The sequence below is a fragment of the Drosophila ananassae genome, chromosome 2R (genome assembly GCF_017639315.1).
Source record: "Drosophila ananassae strain 14024-0371.13 chromosome 2R, ASM1763931v2, whole genome shotgun sequence".
In the NCBI taxonomy this organism is placed as follows: domain Eukaryota; kingdom Metazoa; phylum Arthropoda; class Insecta; order Diptera; family Drosophilidae; genus Drosophila; species Drosophila ananassae.
In genome coordinates this window covers 24,317,591-24,343,278 of record NC_057928.1, presented here as the reverse complement: position 1 = coordinate 24,343,278, position 25,688 = coordinate 24,317,591, and the positions used below count along the sequence as shown (strand labels likewise).

The window sequence follows — 25,688 nt, the reverse complement described above, 5'->3', positions numbered from 1 at the left end:
GAAGTCATTATGACCGAACGCGGAGAACTAGCGCAAACACATGTCGAATATCGGACGCGATTGGGGCGCGGGTGGGACAATGGGGGGCGTGGCAGGGTCACACACTCGAGCGTAAAACGGTGCCCAAAATGAGGTCAAAGTGCGCTGGCGTTTTGCGTGACTGAGCGCTCGTTTACTGGCACTCGTGTGTGTGTGTGTGTGTTTTATATTCAAGGATGTGTCGCTGCAGTGGTATTGTGCTTTATATTTTCACTATTTTATTTTTTTTTGCTGACGCAAACGAAAGCAGCTCGCAGCGCGCTTTTTGCCACTCGCTGCTCGGCCAAACTCATGTGAACTCATCCAGCTTTGTTTGTTTGTTTCCCTGCTTGTATCCTGCGGCTGATGAATCAACTTTTGCCTTTTACTCAAGTCACGAAACACAAACTGAACCGCACCGAGTCGAACCGAACAGAAACAAAATCAACCGGTCGAGGATTACATTTGCGTGAAAATCAGAGACAATCGAATACGGCCGACACCCCGAAAACAGGACACAGACACCGAGTTCCGGCTAAGGATATCCGCAGTCGTGGCTGGGGTTCACAAAAGCCGGCTTGATTAAACGAGAAAACGGTCTGGACAACGCGACGTATACGCAATGGCAATCGCCCATCGCCCACCGCCCTTCGCCCAACGGGTCGTATGAGCAATTTCAGGTATCCCGATGCGAACCCTTTGAGGCATCGACATTGGCATCGACTCCTTTCTCTGGTGACGTGCTAATTGCATGTCCAGGATAATGAATAGCTCAACGAAGGACTGGGACTTGGGCTTTTTCGTAATCCGTAGTAACCATTTAATCCACTTGCCTCGACCTACGCGGTGCGACTAATTCAAGCGACGAAATGTTAAAGCAACGCCAGCAGCGACTGCGACTTCTAGTTAGTTAGCGTGCTAAGTAGTAAGAACAACAATAGCACACCCATGCACTGAGAGAAAACTATAGGTCTTAAGATCTAAATTATTTCTTCAGCTAAAAAATCAACTTAATTTTTAGCTTTGCTTATATTAGAAGATTAAATTAAAATTAGTTGGGATAATAATTTTTGAATAATATCCTAAAATCCAAAAAGAAATATATTTTGGAAATGTAGACACGCAGCATGGTGTTCTGAATGGGTTGCTTGGTGCTATGGTGGTGGTAGTGGTGCTCCAGTGTACGAGACAACGATGTCGTGCGGTCTTGTGGCGGTTTTGTAGTGGGTGCCGGTGCGAGGTGAGGGAGCTTGGGATTGACCGGGCGATTTGTTGCGGCTTAGCCATTAAACTGGGCACATTATTAGTTTAAGTTTGGTTCGGACTTGGGTCACTGCTACGATTAACCGTAATAGGCGTCAATTGGAAAATTACCGCTGATCTGCCGCACATCTGAGGCAATGTATCTGAGGCGACGTATCTGATATGACAATCTGTTAGCGAGTGGGTGTACTTCTGGCTGGGAAGACAAAAGGCCAGGGACTAAGATTTATCAGATTTAGTTTTAAGCGCTTTAATAGGTTACTCGACTTTAGAAATGTCAACTTTAAAAGAGATCTGTCAGATAAGAGTTTTTAAATTTAAGCGTTAAAGGCATTGGACATTTTTACTGTGTTACTGGTTACTTAAAATAAATAATTATATTATTGTGTATTAAATTGTAAAATATATTTTTCTAAGAAATTCAAATTATTTTTCATTTAATATTCGGTTAACTTTGACAAATAAATTTGTTTCGTTGAAAATTACTCTTTTCTAGATTCCAGAGCATCATGCCGGGTGATGTCCTCTCATATCTTACATACGTCTAGCCTTGGGCTTTCAGTCCCCGGTGTTATCTAAATATTTGATGGCTCTTGCCGAGGTTTTGCGACGTTCATTTAAAATTCAATTTATTTTGGCAGTCGCATCACCAAGTAACACGAGTCGGACAAAAAATTTGCATTACTTTTGGCATTGATTTTGTGCAAAAAAAAAAAGAATACAATACGGAGAAAAATGTCTTGGGTCGCTTATCTAGACGGGGGCATCTTTGGCTCCGTAATTCGTGTGGCAATTGTCTTAATTCGAAAATTGCAACTCTCGCGGCTCGCCATAGACAAATTGTGGCCATGCACGACTGTGTACGCATCGGGGCAATGATAATGATTGTGTGTTTCAAGATGCCAGATCAGAGCAGATGACGTTCCCCCATATAGACACATGTCTGTATATATTTGTTGCTGCTGTTGCGGCTTATTTGTTGTCCATCAAGGGAAGGGTAATATATTCTGAGGCACTGATAAAAATGATTAAGCATTGTATATTATAGATAATGGACATATTGCCTCATATTAATATAATAAATATATTTTAGAGACAAACGCTATAAATAGTCTGTATAAGGATTCTGAACTACACATATCTATCCTAGGATATCCTGTTCTAAAAATCTAAATTTAAATTCAGTCTCAATCATAAATCCCATAAATCCCCAGAACACTGATTCCCTCAATTGGCGCCCTGTAAGTGATATATTATATTATATGTATGCTTTTGTCATAAACGTTGACATGCGAAATGGCGGCGCGGTCAAATGAAAAATGGGCGATTGACCTTTGACCCCGGCTTTTTGCGTGCCCACTTTAAGATGGGCATTTTTATTGCGCTTAATTGACTCGAGGCGATTGTTAATTTGCTTATTAGTTAATTTCATTTAGTGCTCAAAAAACTTATTCGAAAACACCAGTTTTTACCGCCGTGTTGTCATGTGACTCAATCGAGATTATTAAACCAGTTATGGGTGCAGTGTGTGCCGTATGTGTGTGTGGGTGTTTGACATCAACAGTAACAACAACACCAAGAAGAAATCAGCTTAGATCACGTGTGGTTTTGTCTGCCCGTCAGAGGCTATGGTAATGACATGACACAGACTCGCAGAAACCCGTAAACACAGATACACGCGAGTGCCCGCCGCCTGTCTGTAGCTTTGTCATTTCAATTTGCAAAACATTAGCTGAGAAGTGTGTGGAATTGAGTACAATCACTTGAACAAGATACTGACAATTATAGTAAACATTGATTGCTATAGTGGAAAAACATGCATTAGTTCCAATTAATTTTATTTTGAAAGGGAGCACTTGATGCGTATCAGCTATTTATCAGTTCTGCCCATTGAGGCCAACTCTAAAGTGTCTCAAAGATAAATAGCTTCAAAGTCTCATCTCCATCTTCAGAATCAACAACCTAATAAAGAGCATCACCTAGTCTCCCACCGTTAACCCTGTTTAATTTAATTATTGGCATATTTAATTTTTTAAGCGAATACTTCTATATATTTATACTGTCACAATGCAAACCGCACACAGTTTTTGTTGACACGTTTCGGTTTGCCCTATCAATTGTCTACTCATTAATCGCTCTAACCAAACATTAACTACATTATTGCGTTCTGCCGGAAAGGGTGAATCGAATTTTAATTTGATTTCTGCCGCTTCATTTCCAATTAAAATTTAAACAAATAGAAATAGCAAATCGGAAAAACTCAAATGCCAGGAGGAGCGTGTTAGTTTGCATCATTGTTTACTGTTTCTCGATTGTTGGCAAATTATTATACAGACAGCATGCAGCTAATTAGAATTTCTAGTTCAAATAATCAGACAAATGGTTGCCATAAACGATGGACGAAAATATATCTAAAATTCGGCAATAAAATAAATATTACTTTCACTGCCAGAAGGGGCAATAAAATGCCGCTTGGAACTTTAATTAAATTTAAATTTTATTGAATCGATTCATTACCCATGTAATGAAAGAATCGTTTCATGTTTCAAACTCTTGAAAACTTTTTGTGAACTTTTTTGAATTTTTGTGAAAGCCCCTGGCAAATATTAAAAACAGTTGCCTATTTACTTTGGCAATTCACATGCTTTAATCAAGCCGGCCGATAGGAAAACAGAATTTTCGCCTAGCTTTTGGTAATTACCATTTAAAGTAAACAAAAGTAAACTTTTAATTGCCCTTTGGAAAAGTCAACACGAAATAATAAACTAAAACTAGAGCGAAACCCTGTGCGCGTCATTATCTTTTTTGCTTATCTGGGGTAAATATCCAGAAACAGTCCGGGGATTATCTGAGTTGTATGCAAATGATAAATGCCAAATAATTTACATGCGACCCACTAAACAATTCCCCACCTGACAGTCCGCAATTACCGGCATTGAAATGTTTTCCCTCAACGGTAATCGAAGTGTCAAATCACTCGACTCGACACTGGAGAAATTGCAGTTTACTGCCAACGTCTGACATGCAGCCAGATAAAGTGCGAGATAAGCGATTTTCATCTGCATATATACTGATTTATGAGGTCATAATTCTAACAAAGAAATGAGCTCAAAGCTTACGTGGGCTTTCCATCATCACTCTTTAAGGCCCCGAAACTTTATGACAAATTGTTCCGGCAATCATTGAGTCAATGGAGCCTGTAAATTTTCTCGACAGTCAGGCGAGCGATCAATCAATCACTCAATCGATCGATCGCCGGCGTTAGCGATAGGGAACCGGCCTCCTCCTATCTGAAGGAGTGCCCACTGAGCTGTCATAAAATTCTTTATTTCTGTTTCGTATTCGAGATAGATTGATTCTTATCGGGGTGCACGCTCACCTGTGTCAAGTGGGTCTGTCGGCTATTCCAGTAATTTACAACGACGGCCAGAGATTTGTCGATGTCCGGACTAATTCACACCATAAATAATTATCACTTAATTACTGATTTATGTACGTATCTATCTGGTAGTACGGTAGCACACACATGATTCCATTTACATATTTTTATTTGGGCAACAGAAAGGCACGACTTAGGCGATGTCGGTGCACAATAACCGCTTTCAGATAGATGGGAAGACGGCACTTGAGCCGCGAAAATCTACAAGTTGGATTATTTGGTTGCTAAATTAACACTTCCGCGGCAAAAAGATCACGTTGATTCATCCCGGCTGAGTGAGCGATTTCCTTTACAGATCTTCGGCCGTCAACTTAAGTGGCTTCAATTGAGAGATGCCGCCCGGCCTAACTCATCTCCCAGCACAGAAGTCAGCTTAGTTAAGGAATCCCGGCGCCGATTCGTACCGTTCCGGTCCGCTCGAGAGTCTCGAGTACCAATCCCAACCGCAAGCCCTACCGCAGGCGAACCGCTCGATCGAAACGTTGGAACGCAAGTGACTTGGAAATAATGCCGGTACTGGACCGGCGGATCGCCGAGTCGGCGATTCCGACTGATAAGCTCTTCGGAAAACAAAGCTCAGCTGATCGACGAAGCGGGACGGATAGATCAGTGGGATAACAAGTTTCTAGCATGCGACAAAAATTGCTGAGATATATTCTTGGAATACCAGCTGGGATACAAACTTCCCGGCTAAAAGGACGTCAAGGACATCCAGCTGGGAAAAACCCATCGATTATAATTGAGGTTGCCCATTTATAACACACATTTATTTCAGGAAAAACTTTAAATTCAGATTAGTTATAAAGTAAGATCGACTTCAAATATTGGACTCAGATGTGTCACCCAGAACGTATTTTTTGTAGCCTTTGGTGAGTTGCTCAAGAAATATAAACGCAAACACCGTATGAGGACCTAAACGACACAGATATGGCACGAAACCCTTCCAGAGTGAGAAGAAACCCTCATTTTTGACCACTTTCACAAGAACATCCATTGTTCCCTTATACTCGGCGGTCTTCTGGTTCTGAATTCTAGTTTTGGCCATATCCAGCGGCATGGAGGCGATAGTGGTCAACAAACCGGACATCATGGCGGCACTGATATGCAGACCCAAGCCGCTCACATACTGCGAGAAGTAGTTCTTGAGCTGCGAGTAGGAGGCCAGTTGCACCATGTTGACCACCATGGCACGACCCACCGTGGGAAGGCATCCTCGCCACAGAGCAGTCACGCCCTCGTCCTTCACAATTCGGATGAAGGCATCGGCGACGTTCTTGTAATTGCGCCTCTCCGCCGGCGGCAGGCGGTTGTCAGACATCATACGGATTAGAGCCACCTCTGCCGGATTACCCACCAAGGCGCCAACTGCCCCGGCCATGATTCCCATGCCCATGCTAGCCCAGACTGGCGGCTTGTCCTTGTAGGCGTTGGAGTACGCATCCACCTCCATTTGGTAGAAGCCCATTCGCGCCGTCGTATAAGTGGCCTGTCGCATCAACCCGGCACTCAATCCATTGTAAAAGGCCAGTACACCCTCGGACTTGAGTACTTTGGTGATGCAGTCGATGGATGACTTGTACTCTCCAGTGGTTGCCGAAATCTGCATTCGGGTCTTGACCAGATCCAGCGGTTGGACAATGCAGGTGCCCAACATGCCGGCGAGACCGCCATTGATGTACTTGACGTAACCGGGAATCTCCTTCTTAGGTTTCTCGGACATACTCAATTTTGAAAAAAATAAAAAGCTAAGAAACTCGAAACAAAATTTAAAAAATTTTGTCGGACGATAATTACGAAACTTTATGTTTAAAGTCCCATTGTTCAATAAATAAATAAGATGTCGGAAAATTCAAATGCCTGCTGAGTGTTTTATTCTTTTCATGTTGTTGTGTTTTTCATAACATTTATTAACTCACGCCGATCTACCATCTATCCACGTGCTTATCGAAAGTGGCATACCTTTGATGTTTTTGAAGATAGAACCTTTGGATGAAGAGAATGACAAGCTTTCAAGCTTTTAGGATATATCGGATTGGGTATGTAACGCCAATGATAGATATAGGTGACGGATGCTAAAGGTAATTTCATTATCAACAAATTTCTTGCTTATATCGACTCAACCGTCGAGTGAGAGCAATAATGAATTTTAGCTCATCAAAGTCTCAGCGAAATGATTTGAGGAATCCACCCAGTGTATAGCATGAGCTACTTCTAAAATTATGATTATAGCCTAAATGTTCTAAACACAGCTATGTTCTGAACATAGCCATAAAGTGCTTACAAAGTTCCATATCTTCAACAAGTATAGTTTTTTCATAAATATCTGTTTTTAATTTTGGTTTTAAATTTTAAATACATTGATATAACTTAATATGCACATAATTTGGAAAACTATTTCAAATATTAGATTCAGACGTGTCACCAAGAACATATTTTTTGTAGCCTTTGGTAAGTTGCTCGAGAAATGTAAACGCAAACACAGTGTGCGGACCCACACGACACAAATACGGCGTAAAACCCTTCCAAAGAGCAAAAAAACCTTCGTTTTTGAACACTTTCAAAAGGACGTCCATTGTTCCCTTGTATTCACCAGTCTTTTGGTTCTGGATTCTGGTTTTGGCCATATCCAGCGGCATGGAGGCGATAGTGGTCAACAAACCAGACATCATGGCGGCACTGATATGAAGACCCAAGCCACTTACATACTGCGAGAAGTAGTTCTTGAGCTGCGAGTAGGAGGCCAGCTGCACCATGTTGACCACCATGGCACGACCGACCGTTGGAAGGCATCCTCGCCACAGGGCTGTCACGCCCTCGTCCTTCACAATTCGGACGAAGGCGTCGCCGACGTGCTTGTAATTGCGCCTCTCCGCCGGCGGCAGCCTATTGTCCGACATCATACGGATGAGCGCCACCTCCGCCGGATTACCCACCATCGCACCAACTACTCCGGCCAAGACGCCCATGCCCATGCTGGCCCAGACTGGTGGCTTTCCACCATAACTTTTTATGTACGAATCCACCTCTATTTGGTAAAAGCCCATTCGCGCCGTCGTATAAGTGGCCTGTCGCATCAACCCGGCACTCAATCCATTGTAAAAGGCCAGTATACCCTCGCCCTTGAATATTTTGGCGATACAGTCGAAGGAGGACTTGTACTCTCCAGTGGTTGCCGAAATCTGCATTCGGGTCTTGACCAGATCAAGCGGTTGGGTAATGCAGGCCCCCATCATGCCGGCGAGACCACCATTGATGTACATGATGTAACCGGGAATCTCCTTCTTGGGCTTCTCGGACATGACAAAATTTAGAAAAAAAGAAAAGGCTAAGAAACCGAAACGGAAAGGTGTAAAAAAGGCTGAGAACTGGCCTCCATTTTTATAGAAGTCTGCATTTTGAAAAATTGTTTTATGACAATAAGGGCTCAGATATGTGATGAAATTGTCCGTGTATGAGTGATATAAGCCTATAATACAATATAAAATTAAATAAAATATATTGTTAAGGAAAAGAAAGCTTTCTTTAGATTCCGAACTAATTATGATCCAAATGTTGGTTTGTAATCATGTAATCAGATTACATGAAGTTTTATAAAATCTGTATAGTCGAAGAATCTTTAGAATAATGTAAAGTTTTTAAAAGCCCACCCCCTCATACTTTATAGAAAAAAATACTTTTCCAATGAACATTTATATTAAATGTTATTAGACAGAACATATACATTTTGCATATACATCCGGCATATGGCGACAATTTCAAGCTGGTTATGGGCATGAAAATTTGATATTTGATAATCAGGGAACTTGGCTTTAGAGACCCGAACCAGGCTGCGCATCCGGGCTGCGGAAGAGCTTGTTGTAGGCCTTGTTCATCTGCTCGAGAAAGAGGAACGAGATCACAGTATGCGGCCCCACGCGGCAGAGACACGGCGTAAAACCCTTCCAGAGTGCGAAAACGCCTTCGGTTTTCACCACCTTCGCGAGAACGTCGAAGGTGCCACTGTATTCCGGTTTGCCGTTAAGGTGACCCATCTGCTGGATGCGGGTCTTGGCCAAGTCGATGGGCATAGCGGCCAGGGTGGTCAGCAGTCCGGTCATCATGGCTGCGGTTCCGTGCAGGATGGGTCCTTCGTCGAGATAGTGTTTCAGCTGCATCTTCAGCTGCGAGTACGAGGTCAGTTGCACCATGCTGACGACCATGGCTCGGGTCATGGTGGGCATGCTGCCCCGCCATAGAGTGGTCACGCCCTCCTCCTTCACGATCCGCACAAAGGCATCGGCCACGTTCTTGTACGCTCGTCTCTCTGTCAACGGCAAGCGGTTATCGGCCATCATACGGATGAGGGCCAATTCGGCCGGATTGCCGATAAACGCTCCCACAGCTCCGGCCGTTACACCCATTGCCATGGTGGCCACCAGTGACGGATTGGTCTCGAACTGCTTGCGATACGCGTCCACCTCCATCTGATAGAAGCCCATTCTGGCCGTGGTGTAGGTGGCCTGTCGCACTAGTCCGGCACTCAAGCCATTATACAGGGCCGGTGCGCCCTCTCGTCTCAACACCCTAGCCAGTACTTCCAAGGAGTTATTGTACTCACGCACGCCGCCAGCTCCGGACATCTGCATCCGGGTCTTGACCAGATCCAAGGGCTGGACAAGACAGGTGGCCAGCATACCGGAGGCACCGCCTATCATGTACTTGATGTAGGTGGGTGTGGTCTTCTTTTCAACTCCGTAAACGAGCGCCATGGCGTAATGATGAAACTAATAATGCTTGAAAAAGGGGGTGTAGAAAAGGAAGTGTATGTTTTTTTTACCAAAGCAAAGTCCCTATGTTAACCGTATCAATGTTGAAGTGATGTACGTAGCCTTCTCCTAAATCTATCTAGGTTTAAAACTACTCTCTCAGGTTGCTACGACTAGGATTTTCCAGTTTTCCGGCTATGTAAACCCTTTCGTTCAAAATCAGTGGCCCAAAAACTGATTTGGGTCACCTTTTTGGCATTGATTTTAATTGTGGCAGTTAACAGGCCAACACCTCCGGCCAATTAACGAACGCCTCCAATTTTACCCATATGCCAGATAATTGTACAACTTTCGGGCCACCCACAAATTAACGACACCCTGGCAAGCGGCTTATTATCTGCACATGCCTCGGTTTCGATACTCAACCCTTCACCCTTGCCGGCTCCTCGTCATTAGATGAGTACACAAAATTGTTTGGCATCGCTGGAAATGCAATTAGAGAGCAACTCAAACCGAAAGAACACTTTGGATGAGGCACAGGGCCGTAATTAGACAGGCCAAAATTGTTATGTCAGGGCGGGGCAAAAAACCGAACTGAATTTCATGTACTCGCAAATGACGTATCGACAACTCATTGCGGGCTAATTAAGAACTCATGCTGCGGCAAAGACCCACAAAGTGTGGCATGGGGCAACGGAAAAGCCTTGTGTTGATATTTCTCGCTGAACTGGAAAAGAAATAGCATGCGATATTGCAATTAGTTTATTTGCGCGCTCCGAAAAGTATGCTGCAAATTGTTCATATAAATGTCGTTCAATAATATACCGCTGGGTGGTGTCTTCATCAGTCTGTTAATTGAATGGTACAGTGAATGCTCACTATCACTGAAATCAATAATGCATTTACTAAATTTATGTAAATATATAAAAAGCATTGCTTTAATACTTAAGCGCGGGTGTATAAAAATTAGGATTGTTCTTTAATCTTCAATAATTACAACTACTATAAATAATAGACATTTGTTTCCTTTTCTGCCAAGTAATTTAATTGACTAACTTACTAATTCTAGCTCTAGTGACACCTTTGGCTATTGCTTATCACATTAATTATACAACGGCTTCCCAAGTCAATTTCTATGCCACAAGGAAGCCCCTCAAGGAATTTAAAATAACTTTTGGCAGCACAAGCACTTTCCAATACTTCCACCCCCATCGAATTTGAAGCATACTTGTGTTAACTTGGCTAACGATGCAAATGTTATCATACAGTTTACAACATAAATAGTCTAATTATTTATGTGCATAAGTAAAAGTGGGGCAACAGTCTGCAGCAGCAGCCGCAGCAGCAGCAGCAGTCATGACAATAGCAACAATGCAATCAAACAATCAGAGACAAGCTCGCTGAACTGAAATGCCAATTGTGAAAATTGTAAATAAATATTTTAACAGTCGACGGCAACAACAAGAAGTCGGGAAACTACAATAAATCAGATCATATCGGCGGTCGACTGCTGCGGTCTCAGTTGTGGCTGAATGTTGATGCTGCTGCGGCAGCAACCGAGCTATATACCTATATATACCCTATATAACTAGCAGTGCAGCCCTACAAGCGTGGAAGATATCAGTGGCGGTGCTCAAAGAGGGGTTCTAAGGTGACTCAACTTCCTGGATAGACTAGAGCCAATTGAGATACAAATATTTTAAAGCTCAGTATCTAAAAAGTTCCAATTCAAAAATGAATAGTAGCAATAGTTGTTTCGAGCTTAAGTTGAAACTTTTCCCGAATATTTTGGCTGAAAACGCCTCTGGGAGGCTTGGCGGGGAAAACTATCTAAAAGAAAATCGCGAAAACCAAAAAGCGAAAAAAGCGACAACAATAACAATAAGGCGAACGACAACAACGACGATGACAATGCTGATAATAGCAAAATGGAGCCGGGCGGATAAAAATGAAGACGGAGGGGTGCGGTGGTTGTTGGCCAAAAGAATCGCATGGAAACCGCAGAAATTTACGCTCAAGCAAGCCGACCTGAACTGAACTGAACTAAGCGGAGTTCGCCGGAGTTGAGGTGAAGCTCTTGCTAAAAGCAAAATGACAATAACAGCTGCAATTCCTGGGTTTTGCGAACCACCTGGGGGTGGTGGAGCGCGAGGGACTGTGGGGGAGATGGCCCTATGTGAGAGCCAGAGATAGCGACAAAAAAATGAAATAGTACACTTGAAGAAATTAATGTTAAATTAAAGATGTGATTTAAATTACTATATTTGAATAAAATAAACAACAACATACCAATGTATAATAATTTATTTGTGAAAAAAGTATTAGAAAACCATTTGCACATTACTTGGAATTTAACTCTTCTTAAATATTTAACTCGAATTCTATAACTTTTAGTCTTACTATAACTTACCAGCTATAAGTAATATTTCTATTTTAATATTTTTTAGATTTTGTTGGATGAGATAGTGTTTACACCTATTCATAGTAGAAGAATTAGTATTAATTTTAAAAGTATTTTTTATGTTAATAATGGAAAAATGTATTATATAAATATTTAACAAAAATGTGCTAGTGTACTTATAAAATGTGTTACAAATTTTTAAGCTTTTTTCGATAGTGTATAAAAACGAGGCATTAAGTGGCGAACCGTTAAGAAGTCATTCCAAGTTGGATAGATCGAAAAAACGGCTGAAACAGCACTTAGCCGTACTTGGGAGTGAGCGAGGCAGCACTATGTGGTAATTTTTTAAGTAAACAGAGCAAGGGGGGCGAATTCAGAGCAAGAAATAAAAAATAGCTAGCGACAAAACGCTAAGTGAGAGCAGTGAGAGCGCCGAGCTGAAGAGTAAAAGTCTTTGAGCAAACAAGAGCAGTTGGCGAGAAGCGAAAGTTAAAGCCATAGATCGGAGAGCGGAAGATTAACCGATCTGAGGAATCAACAAATAACGTCCGAAAACCTATAGATCTTTTCCAGAAGTGTGTCATCCGAATCCAGCTCTGGCCCTCTCGCAAGCTCCATGGCCATCTCTTTGAACAGGCAACAATGCAAAATACAGTTATTGTTGGACAATAAATCAATAGCAACAACACTCAACAAATTCTAAGACCCAAAAAATACAAAAACAAAATGACAACAAAAAACCCCAAAGAAGTAAAACGAATGACTTAGGCAACGAACTTGCCAAGATCTTTCTCTCCCTCTCTGGCTCTCGCAAGAGCGAGCGGGCTTTTCGAATGCAAGCTGGCCGACAGCCGGGCCAAAACTTTAGGCCAGCTTCATTCGCCAGAAAACCGTCGTGGAGCTCGGTACGCCGTGGAGCTCGCGATCAGAAAAATATACCAACCAACATCTACATAAACACGATTCTTCTTCGCCGAAGAACGAACGTTTTCCCAGGCCGTGTTTTGTGCGAGTGTGCGGCGAGTGTGTCTGTGCGCGTGTTACCATTTGCATTACCAATTTGGCTTTAAGCTGCAGCTTGCTTTTCGTTCCATTTCGCCGCGTTGCATTTCTCGGATCGGTTTGCCTTACGTCTCGTTTTCGTTATTTTTGGGAGGCCTTAGCCGTAATTACTGGGCTGGCCGCAAGAAAACGTGTTTGTTACAACAAGAGCACCAGCTGCATTTCACTCAAAAAAGTGTTTGCCGAATAAACGGCGAAAGAAGAAAATAAAGAATACACGAGTGCTCCGTCAAAAAAAGAAAAGAGGTGTGCGTTCTTCTCCTATTTGTTCGCCAGTTAACATTGTGCTCATAATTTATTGTACCAGCGATATGCAAATAGAAAGCAACAAATCCGTACATCAAGTGGAATATTTCAACGTTTAGTTTGTCAAGCCGAAAGGTAAAGCCAATGCATTCTAACACATAACATAACAAGAAAAGAAAATATAAAGAGACGTCGTAAGAAACTAAAGAATCATATAATTTAACCTCCGCTAATGAGGCGAATTGTGAAAACGTCAGAACTGGCTCAGGCCTGAACTCGATTTGGTTAATATATTCATTAGTATACATTCCTCCGAGGTGATGATTTGCATATCAGTAGTCGCAGGTTCATAACTTCTGATGAAGAAAGCTTTTGATTTTTTGGTTAGATCATCACGTCTCACGTTTTCCCGCACAGACTGACTCTCTACGTAAATCCATGAATGTTCCTTCTGCTCCTCTGCAATCCCCTAAATAACACTTGCTGCACGATTGAACTTTAAACCGCATTCTTGGCCTGTCTGTGGCAAGTTTGCTTGGCTCTCTAGCTCGGACGCATCTATCAGCGATCGGTGAGTGGCCAATTTTCAATGGATCGGCAGCTTCGTGGGAACTCTTGACTCTCGAGCTTGGCTTGGATCTGGGGTCTGGCATTTTGCGATATGCGGCACACATTTTAGCCCTGGCTAGTCGCAAAAACAGAGCCAAAAACAGGCTTACAGAACAGGAATTTCCACTCCTACAACAAAGCCCCAACAATTGACATTTTTGTGTAATTGCAAGAGTTTTTGTTTCTGTTCAGTTTTTAAATGTTGAATGTGGTGAATTTTAAATTTTTTTGGAAGTGATATATGAACGTTTTGCTTATTTTTCGCAATAAATAATCCTGTTGATCTGTGAAGATATGAATTATATGTTTTCAAAATATAAAGTAAAAGAATATTTGTTTGCTTTGTGAAAGTATTTATTTTTATTTTTGTTTTTATGATTTTTAATCGTCAACAATTAAGGATAGTGAGTGTGTGATATTCTAGCTTAAAATAGTGTCAAGGCGTCTTTAGACAAAGATCTCGGGTCCAAAGATGGACACTTTTGGGGCAGCTCCGCTGGAGGAAGATCGGGGCTTAGGCGGCGTGCTCGGGGCCTTGACACTCACGGCTGGCACAGTGACAGTTTTGTTGCCAGTATTGGCACCGCCGGAAGCCGGAGCGCGGCGACGACGAATTCCTTTCAGTTGATCGCGCAGCTGCTCCTTGTAGACGAGTCCTCGCTTGCAGGCTTGCAGCTCCTCCACGCTGCAGTGCTTCAAGTGGCGGATGGTGCGGGAAACCAGGCCGTCGATGATGTGGATCTTGGTCTTCGAGAGGCGGGTAGGCTCCGCATGCCGGCGGGTCAGCTCGTTCTGGTACTGGAAGAGCAGATAGCCCACGCTGGGACGGGCTCCGCGGCGGTGGCTGGTGCGTTGGTTCTCCATTTCCAAAATGTTTCGGATTTTTTGTAGAATATTTGTTGAAGGAACGAGCTGTGACTGCTTGGCAGCTTGAGCTGTGAATGATGTCCTGTCGTACTTTACCAGGATTATTTATATCTGGGGCGCTAAGCTACCTGTTGACCCATGTGCTGACCTGCTGACTTGTGTAAGTCGCGTAATTACCTGAAGTGCTCCGGGTAAATCCAAATATTCCGAATCTTTTCTTCGGACTTGGCCTGTTGTAAAATTTGCGAGTATTGTACCTCTTCGAAGTGTGGGTGCATTTTGGCTTTAAGATGCGCAGCATCGGCCCAGTCGGAAAATGTTTATGGCTTGACCTTTTGCATAAAGATGTCTACACCGATTCGTGGCCATCCGGCTTGGTCTTGGCTGCCGAATAAATATGGGGATAAGCAGTAGATTAAACGGTGACTAAGTGCTGGCGGATTTCTGCTCAATGGTTTTGGGCCAAGATTAACTAGTGGCCAGATCCACTTGCTGGTGGAAAATTTCTCAATGAAACCATGGAAAATACTATTCTTACCATCCTACTATTTATTTTGCGTAACAGTCTATTTTCGCCAGTTTATCTCCCAGCTTCTCAGAAAAAGTTTATATTTATAACCAAAAATATTTGTGAAAAACGGCTGTCATGCGGCTGGCTTTCAGCTTTCATTTAAACCCATGCCGAAAACTAAATAAATTTACTCAGGACTCTCGACAAATAAAAACATTTTTATTTAACGAGTTTCCATGAAGTGATAAATATTATCCCAAAGTGGCACTCGTCCATCCTCCTCCTGTTTGGTCCGAAACCAACCCACGGCAGAAGGACTCTGCGTGTTAAATATTTATTTATGAACGAAAGTCTGGCCGGAGAGTAGAGGCTTGTGACCTTGGCTTGATCCCCGCCACAACCCACCCGCCGTGGGTGGGTTAGATGATTTTAAAAATGCTTTTCATGTAACTGTAATTTCACTTAACTTAATTGACACGCAGGCAGGGCCGACTCTAAAAACGCCTTGAATTAAGTTAATTTCAACTTAATTATCGCCATATATATTTGAGCGGCAGAGTGAGGAGGAAAGTGAAAATTTCCTTGTACATTGTCTGGGGCTTATCAACGAATTCTTTGAAGAAAAATTTATTGAGCTGCATTAAGTCGAAAGGGCCGCCACAGAATAATAATAATAATAACGAACGACAATGGTAATAACAATAACAATGACCAGTGAAAGTTGTGTGAGGTTGGAGTTTTATTTTATGGTAATTCTTGGAGGGAAATAAATTATGATTCAATGCCCATTTTGGTGCTAAATGCAAGGGCCTTGGGGCCAACAAGAGATACAAGAGACGAGATGCGCTGCCCAGACGTAATGATGATGATACAGCAATCATTACGATTGTCTCGTCTGGTTACTTTGCGGTGGAATATATGCCTCGACACGCACAGATTTGGCCCCAGCTTCGATTTCGATTCAAAATCCGATACCAAATCCATTTCCATTTCCATTCCCATTTCCAAGCCCAGTTCATTGAGCGCGTTGAATTGGAAGCTGTCGGCGGACTGTCAAAAGCAGTTGCTCAAAATGGCTGAAATTGGCCCGCATGGCCTACTCAGCGGTAGCCCCTGGGCCACCGTTTTGACCTCTAACTGGCCCATCTACCTGCCTACCTGTTAACTGATACTGAAACCGAAACCGAAATGACGCCCAGAGGAAGGACGGGGGTCATAAAACGCTGATGCTGCGCATTTGCTTAATCCGGCGCGTGGTCTTTCCCAAAGTTCTTAATCCGGTTTCGAAATCCTTTTGTTTTCGCTACATTTCAGCTACTAAGTGCAATTATAAAAGGATTATGCCATTTCTGACCGTTTGTGACCTGTGGCCAGGAAGACCCTCGATCCCTTGCATCCACTTTCATTATGACACATTTTTAATGAATTACCTGGAAGTAGTTAAGTGCAAAAAGTCTCTCTCCTTCTGCGGCTTTCGGGAACTGCAGCTATGCTAATGACGCTGTCGAGTACAATCATGTATACGAGTATCTACTGTACGCGTATGCAAATGCAATAGACACATGTGTAAATTAACGGAGTTTACGTCGATGTCACTCAGGTGCTGAGTCAGAGACCTCTAACCGGCAAAGAGTACAGAGTTACTCGGAAAAAGCATTCTTTTCGAGGTTCTACACTGGCGGTTCATTGAGAATCCCCAAGAATTCTCAGGAATAGTGAGCGGGTTGTTAGCGAGTGGTTTCTTTTGGGTCAAATGCAATAGCCAAGTACAAGTTCTTGGGAACTGCAGAGATACATAGATACGTATGCATCTACTTGCATGGGAAATTTCAGAGGTGAGAAATAGCTATGCAGAGCAGCTGCTTATGCACTTAACTGATGGAGTTCTTGTTTAAGATTTTTGAATTAAATTTGATGTATGATAACTTTTCCTAAAAATATAATAACACGTTCTGGCTTTTTTTTTGAATTAACAAACTAGAACTTCTAGCACTCTCAATGTTCGAAAGACTTAAGCTTACATTTATTCTTTAAAGATTAAAGATTTTAGAACAATTGTGTCTAGTATTGTATAGGGCTTTTTATTTAGTGCTTCATATTAATTTTGCTGCAACCCTCAGCACATTTTATTAATGAATCTCGGCTTTAGCAAGTCCTTCAACTAAATCCTCTTCTCTGGAACATTCCGGTTCTGGAATATTCCGTGACAGTTGCTGCTGACAAGCTAGTTCTTGCTGTTTTGCAAACGTATTTACCCCTTCTGGCCGCATTATTTATAATAATGGCTGGTCAACCGAGGAAAGGCTTAGGATCCAAAATGGGGATTAGACCGGATTAGGTCCTGAAATATTTTGGCACAAATATTTACTGACGGGACCAGTCATACTTGACCTGTCATGATCTGTCCGAAAGGTACCTGCAATCTCCTCCGGCCAGGTACCTGATGATGCCCCAGATAGACGCATAAGTAGAGCAATCAAATCTCTAGGGTTATCATTCGGCAGAGTGACGCCAAGGCGAAAGGAGCTCACATACTTTCACCCCGGCATTATCTTATTCGAAAAAAATCGACGCGATGGAGCACGACAAATTTTTGAAGCCCACTGTCACCTATCATCTGTTCATGTACCGCGTCGAACTGGCACGGCGCAATGCCCGACAGCTGCGGCTTTCCCGGACCAAGATCGAGATCACGGATGAGCTCATATCCAAAACCGTTCGCAATATCAAGACGTGCAGCATGGACGACTTGAAGGCGGTCAACCGGGAGCTGATGTTCAAGCGGAAACTGCGGAACAACGTCTCCAAGCTGAAGAAGGAGGCCAAGCGGCAAAGTCAGGCGAGCCAGCAGACGGAGGAGCAGAGTGCCTCCAAACAGGATTAGAGAATCAATCAGACCGCTTTGATTTATTGTACATATACCCACTTGTAAATAAATACTTTTGATAAGACTTTTGCATTGAAATGGCTTTTGAAACTTGTTCATTTTATTGGTAGATGGTAGATGGATGGGAGGGGTAGCTGAAAACTTAAAACTGGTAGCTGAATCAGCTCAGTCCGGCCAGGCTGGCATAGAGCTTCTCGTTTGCATTGAGCCATGGCTAGAAACTAACGGCAAAGCAAAGCAAAGTCACCAGAGATCCGCTCGAAAAGAGACCTCTGACGACCAGTAACTGACCCAAACCAGTTGGAAACTTTATTATCGTTTTTGCAGTGCCTTGCCGCTTTTGTTTTTATATTTTTTCGATTTTTGTTGTTTTTGGCCCCCAACTTAATTAGAAATTGCAAATGCAATTAACAAAAGGCATACGCTGAAATGCCAATGTTTTAATAAAATTTTAATTCGTTATAAACATATATGTATAAAGATATTAAGATTTGTTGACGCACAGAGGGAAAAATTAGTATAGACTCGTCTTAAAATATTTTTTATTAATTTTGTATTTGTTTTTAAAACACTTTTGATCTAATTAAAGATTCAGAGAACAAGTATAGTTTTAGTTTAATGGTGAATTATTGTGTTTTTTCCTGTGTATCTTCCCGCTGACACTGAGCGAGCGCCATGGAAACCAAACAAAACTGGTTCGTTGCATAAATTAACCAAAAAGCCAAGCAGCGGCCAACAGCAACAAAGTCAAAGAGCCAAGAAGCAAAGGCAAAAGGAGCTGCGGGGGTGAGGGGGCGTGTGGGAGCAGCAACAATAAAGCAAAAAAAAAAGTTAGCAACTTGCTAAAAGTCAGCGAAATAAATAAAAATCAGCCAACGTTAACAGACGTTAGCTGAAACAGTTTGGCTTTGTTTCAGCTCTCGGCTTCCTCTTCTCCTTGTCCGAGCTCCAGACAAATTTATTTCGTGACATTGTTCAATTTATGTGGGTATGTGCCCGGCTCCGAGATGTTGTAATAAAACAAGACCAGCTTATAGATCGCACCAGATGTCGTTGCTGGAAAGAGGTTGCTGGCGCCAGATTTCGAAATAATTGTGGCGATCATTCTTGTTTCAATCCCATAAATCATAAGCATTATAAGTTTTATTTCGGTTTTTATGACTTGCCAAACAATATTGCAATAATTAAAATAAACAGAGACCAAGGCATAAATGTTTCTTATGATTTTATGCAAAATAATCACAAACAATAGAGTGGAAATGAAAACTTCGTAGTCATAGTGTTAAGATCAAACGAGATCAAATCTTTAGTGACTCAGTAAGACCTGAAACAAAAGATATCCGTTACAATTGAAAACATTTTGTAATTAAGAAAACCTCCCTGACTTTGTTGCGGTATTTCATAATTCATCGTACATTCAGGCAAATCAAAATTTTCATGCCTCTCCGTTCTGATTAGAATTCTCTTTCTCCTCCAATCACAATTTGTTGGCTTCAATAATTCATTGTTTTTGCCGCCGTCACTGCTTTTGGCAACGATTATTGAAGGACAAGCGGGCTTAGAATCGCAGACAGGCGGACGGACAGGCAGCTTGAGGTTGCTGTTCTACTTGACAAATGGATTTCTGTGGCCTGACCCGTGGCGGCACACAGCAACAACAGAATCACAGCGGCATAGGAAAATCATCAAATCACGACTTTGAGCTCTTTTGATTGACATGCACAAAAAGGAGCAAAAACTGCCAAGAGCTGCGATAGAACAAACATTAAAAGCAACAACTACAGCCGCCTGATTGTTCATAATTAAAGCCAACCAGCAAGCCATCGAGCCAACAGGCCCGAGGCTGTTGGCAGAAAAATTTCGCAATAATTCTTGGCGTCACCAGCGTCGCCGTTTCGAGGTGACAGCAAAGGAATCCGCCAGTTGGAGCAACCGATGAATTATCTCACACACAGCACTGCAAATAACTAATACGCCCCGTTAGCCAGAGCGCTTATTAACGCATAATTAGCATATTTAGAGTGGCCGCAGATTGCATCCCCCCAAGTAATTACATCGATACCCTGGCTTAATTTTGCCTTCGAGACAGTGACATAGCTTTGTGGCTACACAGAAAGAAAAATATTTTACATTTTTAAAGGAAACTCTAATTAAAAACAGACAAAAGTCTAATCTTAGTATTTTTTATACTCTAGTGTGAATCGAAACTAAAATTCAATAACTTGTAGATAAACTTTATCTTCAGTGTGGTCATTTCAAGTTAAGGCTCATTTAGTGCCGCACTCTGTTACCATTGCCACGAACCAATTGACCAACCCACCAAGTTGCCAGCTTCCCCCGGCGACCCGGATCACCCCCATCATGTCCGCGACTCCATTTCCATCATCATGACCGCTCAGCTTGTACCGTTCACTTTGCTAACATTTGAGTCGCCAACGCGCAACAACTACAAGAGCAACTAAGGCAACAATTGTCGCATTTGACATTTAGCAACAATTACCTTTTTTTTCAGCCGACTTTGGTTGGTTATATTTGGCCCGACTCGTAGTCGCAAATATCCCCCTTTTGCATTTCCATGGCGAAACTTGTTATATTTAAAATATGCACACACGCTTTTTGCCCCAGCTCCCCGGCACTTTTGTTTTCAAGGTATTGCAGGCTATTAAGTTGGATACAAAGTCGCGGAAACAGCTGATCCGAGATTCGCTCGGCTATTTTTAGAAAGTATATCACATATATGGTTAATAAATCGTTCAAGAGTCTCAAGAGAAAATACTATCAGACTTTGTGGCGATTTAATTGGAACGAGTATACGTCAAAGAATTGATAGAAAAACTATAAACCTAAACCTGATATTTTAAACAAAACTTGCCAAACCGCACAAGAGCAATCAAGAAACTGCTTAAATTATCCTTTTCCGATGAAACTTCTTTGATTTCTGCAGCTCACGCCAAAATAGGCAACCTGATGCCCCTGTGACTCGGATTGTGGCACTTGAGGTGTGGCACAATACCCTTCAGTGGTGGGCGGGAGTCACTGCCCCCCCGAAACTGGAATTGCAATTGTAGGCATGACTTCTTGGGGCGACGCCAGGGTGCCTTTCTTGCTCGTAACTTTTGGTATTTACAATATTTAATCATATTTCGTGAGGACCGAACGACATTTGTGTCGTTTGAGCATAACTTATGGATACTTTGTGGACCGTTTGACTCGGCTGTTGGCCGCATGTGTATCTGCATCTTTCCTTCTGCAATTTAACCGTTTTCATTTTTTATGCATGTGCATTGCATTTGTATCTCATTTGCATTTGCGGTTGCTGGCGTCGTCATCCTCGTGCTGGGTTGCTGGGTGTCTGCCATGCAATTTGCTGAAAAAAAAAAGGAAAAAATGGAAATGAAACAAAATTGAAAAAAACTCGCTTCGAACATTTGGTAGAATTAAATTTAATTTTATTAAAGAAAAAACTTTTGCTCTCGAATGGATGTGTGTGTGTGGGTGCTGCCTGGGAATTGTACAAATGACAACAGGCGCAACTTGGTGTTGCAGTTGCCGGTCTTGCTGGTGTTGCTGCTGCGGCTGTTGTCGCCGCATGTTGTTGACGTGCATGTTGCCGCCGTGCCCCTTTTGTTTTATGGTTGGCGCGGGTGTCTGTGCGAAGTTCGATGAAGTTTTCCGTTTTGCTCCAACGAGATTCAAACTGTTGCAATTACGTATATACGCTTCACAGTTGCGGCTTGTTTCTCCCCGTTGTTGCCGGTGGGCTATTGTGGGCTATCTGCCTGTCTGAGCCAGCAACAGCAACTCAGGAGCAGTCCTTTGTGCTGTAGTTCGGCGGTGAAGCATCTTAACCTGTTCGATGTTGCATATTCATTGGAATCCCAAGGACATTTACTTCGAAAGTTTTCATCGAGCGGCAGAGAGCGGCAGCCAAAGAAGAGTTGTTGAAATTCACAATAAATGGTTATAATAATTAAAGGTGCATTTTTTCCACCACAAATTACTTCAGAGAACTTTTTCATTTTAATGCAAGCTGAAATGAAAAAGAAAAAGAATCATATTTTTCTTTCTCTGCATTGGCAGAAGGAGAACTCGAACTCGCGGTATCGAACTGCTTCTCATCATCATTTGCATATGTTACACTTTATTTATTGTTGCGGTTGTATTTGTTGTTACTGCCGTTTTTGTGTGTGCTCTGTGTTATTCGAGCATTGCATTATAAAGAAAATGGGCGGAGGGGAGTGGCATCAGGGCGCAGAGGAGGTACTGTGCAGATATAACTCATACGCAACGTTAACCTCGCTCTTTCTTGCTCGCATATTTATTGCAGTTACGTGAGACTTTGTTTATGTGACAATTGCTTTATTGTTTCACAGTTCAGCTTCTGCACACACATATGTTTACTCACTTTATATACTTGATGTGTTATAATTTTTCCTCTTCTTTTGGAAGTTGTAATTTATGTTTTTCGATTGTGCAAGAATTGAGCAAGCGTTGGATGGCTCCTCCTCTGATTCATGCTGTTTTGTAATGAGGAGAAGCCATTCAAGTTCTTGCTCGACTTAATTAAATATGCACATGAGAAAAAAATGTATCTAATATAACATGAAAATATTATATTATGAAATTACAAGACAAGTTTAAGTATATACCCACTGGAAAAAACTCTTTTTTTGCAATCTTTTCAAGTTAATTGAATAAAAGTCATACCACTTTTCTTCAAGATCGCTGGCTGCTCATTATTGGCCAACAATAATAAGGGACTTGAGGCTGGGGCACTATAAAGAGGGCTTTCCGGGGCGGGGTAGTATCATTTTCGCATTTTGATGTCCGATTACAGACAACGCTAACTAGAGCAGCAACAATAGAAAAAGGTACGAAGGCAGCAGCACGGCAGCAGCAGAAGCACAGCCAGCAACAACTATTATGACAGCGAGTATCTAAAGCAAAAGCAATTTGTTGCACTCACTCAGATACCCACACATACACACACACATGTACGAGAATGGTCAGAAATACCAGATAGAATCGTATCTGTGAGAGACAATCCTATGCTCGGCTCTCTGCAAGAGTTGGCGGCTATGAAAAATGGATCTGCTCCAGAAGATTTCAGTAATCTCGTTCGTCACACTTGGCCGCTCAAGTACAAATTTATGAAGACTATGTACCCCTTTGGTCCCCTCCCCCGACGCCATCATTTTTTCGACCAGGGCTATGTCCGAGTGGCTTTTATTAACTTGTAGATGGTTCTATCTGAGGAGATGCATTCAAGAATGTCACGCTAGAGTGGCCAAAGTGTCAGTGGAGTAACGCTGAGCATTGTGGCATTCCGAGTGCCGCTCCACGCCGGTTATGATGTAAGTTCAATAAATTTTCCATTGCAACAATGAGCCAGACAATGGCAGCCGGCAATCGGCAATCGGGGTTGCCTCAGTCCCCAGTCCCATTTGCATGGCAATCTTTTGCGAAATCCCAGCTAAATGACTTCGGCAAACTTATCCCCCGTCCTGTGTGAAGAAATGGGCGTTGTTGAAAGCGCAAAACAATTAATGTGACTGCGATGGGCTTAATGAACTTTTGTAAAATCGAAAGAAAAATAATAGTAATAATATTGGTAGGGGAAAAAAGTGTGAAAGGGAAAACCTACGCGATTGTCTTTGGGCATCGCATCCCCTTCACATTCGATTTAGCATTTAACGATGCACGAAATCAGCCTTCCCCCGGTGGCCACTATCCAGTAATATCCACAGCCATTTCCACAGCGATTTCCACTTCCTCTCCGATGATGTATATGCACATATTTCCACACATTTTTCAATTAATTAAACCAAAAATATTCTTGTTGCTCCTGCAGAGCGATCTGCCTTTTACAATTGACGTAAAATATAATTAAAATTGTTCATGTCAATACGCAAAAGCGAGCCAGTGCCGGAGTGGAGGGGCTTGAAGTGTTGGCAAAAAATCGACGGGACGCGACGCATTCAATCAATGCATTGCAGACACAATGCAAAATGCGCTTTTATTGTATTTTAAAACAAATTGAAAAGCCAACAGCCAGCATCCAGCTACAAAAACGGGGGAAAATTCTCTGCCGCTGAAGTAGAGCACAACACACTGGATGCTCTAAAAGAAAGCAAACAAAACAAAGCCAAACTTGAAGTGATGATATTTTCGTTGGGTTATTCAATATTGAGATGGATCTCCCAGTTAAATAAAACCCATTTCCTCTAATATCAATCTTGCTTTTAAAGACAAACTAGTAGTCTTTTGTGTTATTGTTCTCAGCGATGTTACCAAAGTTATTTCGGGCGACCTCGATCCCTCCATTAACTATTTTTTGTGATGCCATATCATATGATAATCATAATTTATGACTTAATTGTCGGATAATGGAGCAAAGAATTAATAACCACGTTCCCAGGGCATTAAAGACAATCAAACCCCATATATGCCAGTTTGGAACATATCTGGGTTAGGGTATATCTCTACACACATTTAAAAGCATAATAATGCGACAAGAAATTCGCATTGCTGTGTAATAATAAATATTTTGTTTGGCTTTGTTTTGTGGAGCATTTTTTCTGGCGAATGGCACGATTTTTTTGCATTTAATCTGGCTTTGATTTTGCTGTCGCTGCTGTTGCAGCCATGTAAATGGGCTGAAAGGGCGTGGTTCTTGCAGCGTGTTTTCATGCCTGCCTAGTTTTGTGTTTACAGTTTTTACTTTCACTGGCGAATGCAAATTGTCAGGCCAGACAAATGCCGCCAATTTTGTGCCGGGCCAGAGGACTGGCCTCCCGAACAGACCATACCACTGGGAATGAATGATCAATGTCGAGCAGTTCGGGAGTTTGACACCAAGGTGGCCGATGGCTCGACCCCAGACATCTTTTCACCTGCCTAACGACAATGCCACAAAACGCAGAGTCAACATCATTATGGTGTTGCTGCTATAGCTGCTGGTGAGCTGCCTGATTTCTTTTGACGAAAGCGCAAAAATTTTCCTAATGATGCCGCGCAAATTCAACTGCAACTAACTGTTGGCAGTTCGCTTTCCCTCCCCTAAAAGCAACCCCCCACCGGCTGCAGTAATCTGGTCATGGCCAACGTGGATGATTGTTGACTTTTATGATTTCCATTTCTTAGCATTATTATGGACGTGTGGCAAATCAACAGCGGCAAATAGAAAACGCAGCAGTAACGCAACAGAGCGCATTGAAAAAAAGTTTGGCCCAAAAGCTAAGCCTGAATAAAGTAGATTAAAAGGGAGTTTTTTGATAAAACTGAATAAAAAATATATATTTATTATATTCTGGCTTCTCCATAGAGCATGGTCGTTTTATTCCCATTGAAATCAGCTATCAGAAGACCTACAACATTTTCTCTTTGTGCAGTGCCATTGTGGGGAAAAAAATCAATAGAAATCCCCCAATGCATAGACCCAAGCGGATGGAGATGAAGTGTGTTTGTTGTGGGGGCCCCCATTCCACTCCATCTCATTCCATGCCATCTCTGCACCGTTCATCTGTTGTGCGTATGCCATAAATCGTAACAATAACTGCTTGCCACTTGGCCAGACAACGAGCAGACACCGAGTTGGAATCAGATTCGTATTCGTATTCGGAGCTGGACTTGGATATAAC

The 25,688-nt window shown here is 42.3% G+C and overlaps 7 protein-coding genes across 9 annotated transcripts in view; 2 read left to right on the top strand and 5 right to left on the bottom strand.

Annotated features, from left to right (window-relative positions):
* The window catches only part of LOC6507352 (contactin-associated protein-like 2), a 59,179-nt gene extending 53,951 nt beyond the window's left edge, over positions 1 to 5,228 (bottom strand). For 2 of the 3 annotated variants that reach the window (XM_014909685.3, XM_001956156.4), the window contains exon 1: positions 4,661 to 5,228. The gene's annotated coding sequence lies outside the window, so the exon portion shown is untranslated. The remainder of the gene's footprint in view (positions 1 to 4,660) is intronic. The other variant, XM_014909686.3, reaches the window with a different exon arrangement.
* Positions 5,229 to 5,465: 237 nt separating this feature from the next.
* LOC6507351 (mitochondrial 2-oxoglutarate/malate carrier protein) lies at positions 5,466 to 6,559 on the bottom strand. Its single transcript, XM_001956159.4, has one exon. The coding sequence runs from the start codon at positions 6,438 to 6,440 to the stop codon at positions 5,538 to 5,540; it is 903 nt and encodes a 300-aa protein (XP_001956195.4). The 5' UTR covers positions 6,441 to 6,559; the 3' UTR covers positions 5,466 to 5,537.
* Positions 6,560 to 7,099: 540 nt separating this feature from the next.
* On the bottom strand, positions 7,100 to 8,154 carry LOC6507350 (mitochondrial 2-oxoglutarate/malate carrier protein). Its single transcript, XM_001956160.4, has one exon. It carries the CDS (start codon positions 8,017 to 8,019, stop codon positions 7,117 to 7,119), a length of 903 nt encoding a protein of 300 aa, XP_001956196.1. The 5' UTR covers positions 8,020 to 8,154; the 3' UTR covers positions 7,100 to 7,116.
* A 237-nt stretch (positions 8,155 to 8,391) lies between these two features.
* Positions 8,392 to 9,605, bottom strand: LOC6507348 (mitochondrial 2-oxoglutarate/malate carrier protein). Its single transcript, XM_044714534.1, has one exon. It carries the CDS (start codon positions 9,466 to 9,468, stop codon positions 8,530 to 8,532), a length of 939 nt encoding a protein of 312 aa, XP_044570469.1. The 5' UTR covers positions 9,469 to 9,605; the 3' UTR covers positions 8,392 to 8,529.
* A 3,144-nt stretch (positions 9,606 to 12,749) lies between these two features.
* Positions 12,750 to 25,688, top strand: part of LOC6507717 — a 101,816-nt gene continuing 88,877 nt past the window's right edge. The window contains exon 1 of the mRNA XM_014909938.2: positions 12,750 to 13,309. The gene's annotated coding sequence lies outside the window, so the exon portion shown is untranslated. The remainder of the gene's footprint in view (positions 13,310 to 25,688) is intronic.
* Positions 14,120 to 14,758, bottom strand: LOC6507347. Its single transcript, XM_001956162.4, has one exon. It carries the CDS (start codon positions 14,645 to 14,647, stop codon positions 14,231 to 14,233), a length of 417 nt encoding a protein of 138 aa, XP_001956198.1. The 5' UTR covers positions 14,648 to 14,758; the 3' UTR covers positions 14,120 to 14,230.
* Positions 17,512 to 18,126, top strand: LOC6507714. Its single transcript, XM_001956163.3, has one exon. It carries the CDS (start codon positions 17,737 to 17,739, stop codon positions 18,043 to 18,045), a length of 309 nt encoding a protein of 102 aa, XP_001956199.1. The 5' UTR covers positions 17,512 to 17,736; the 3' UTR covers positions 18,046 to 18,126.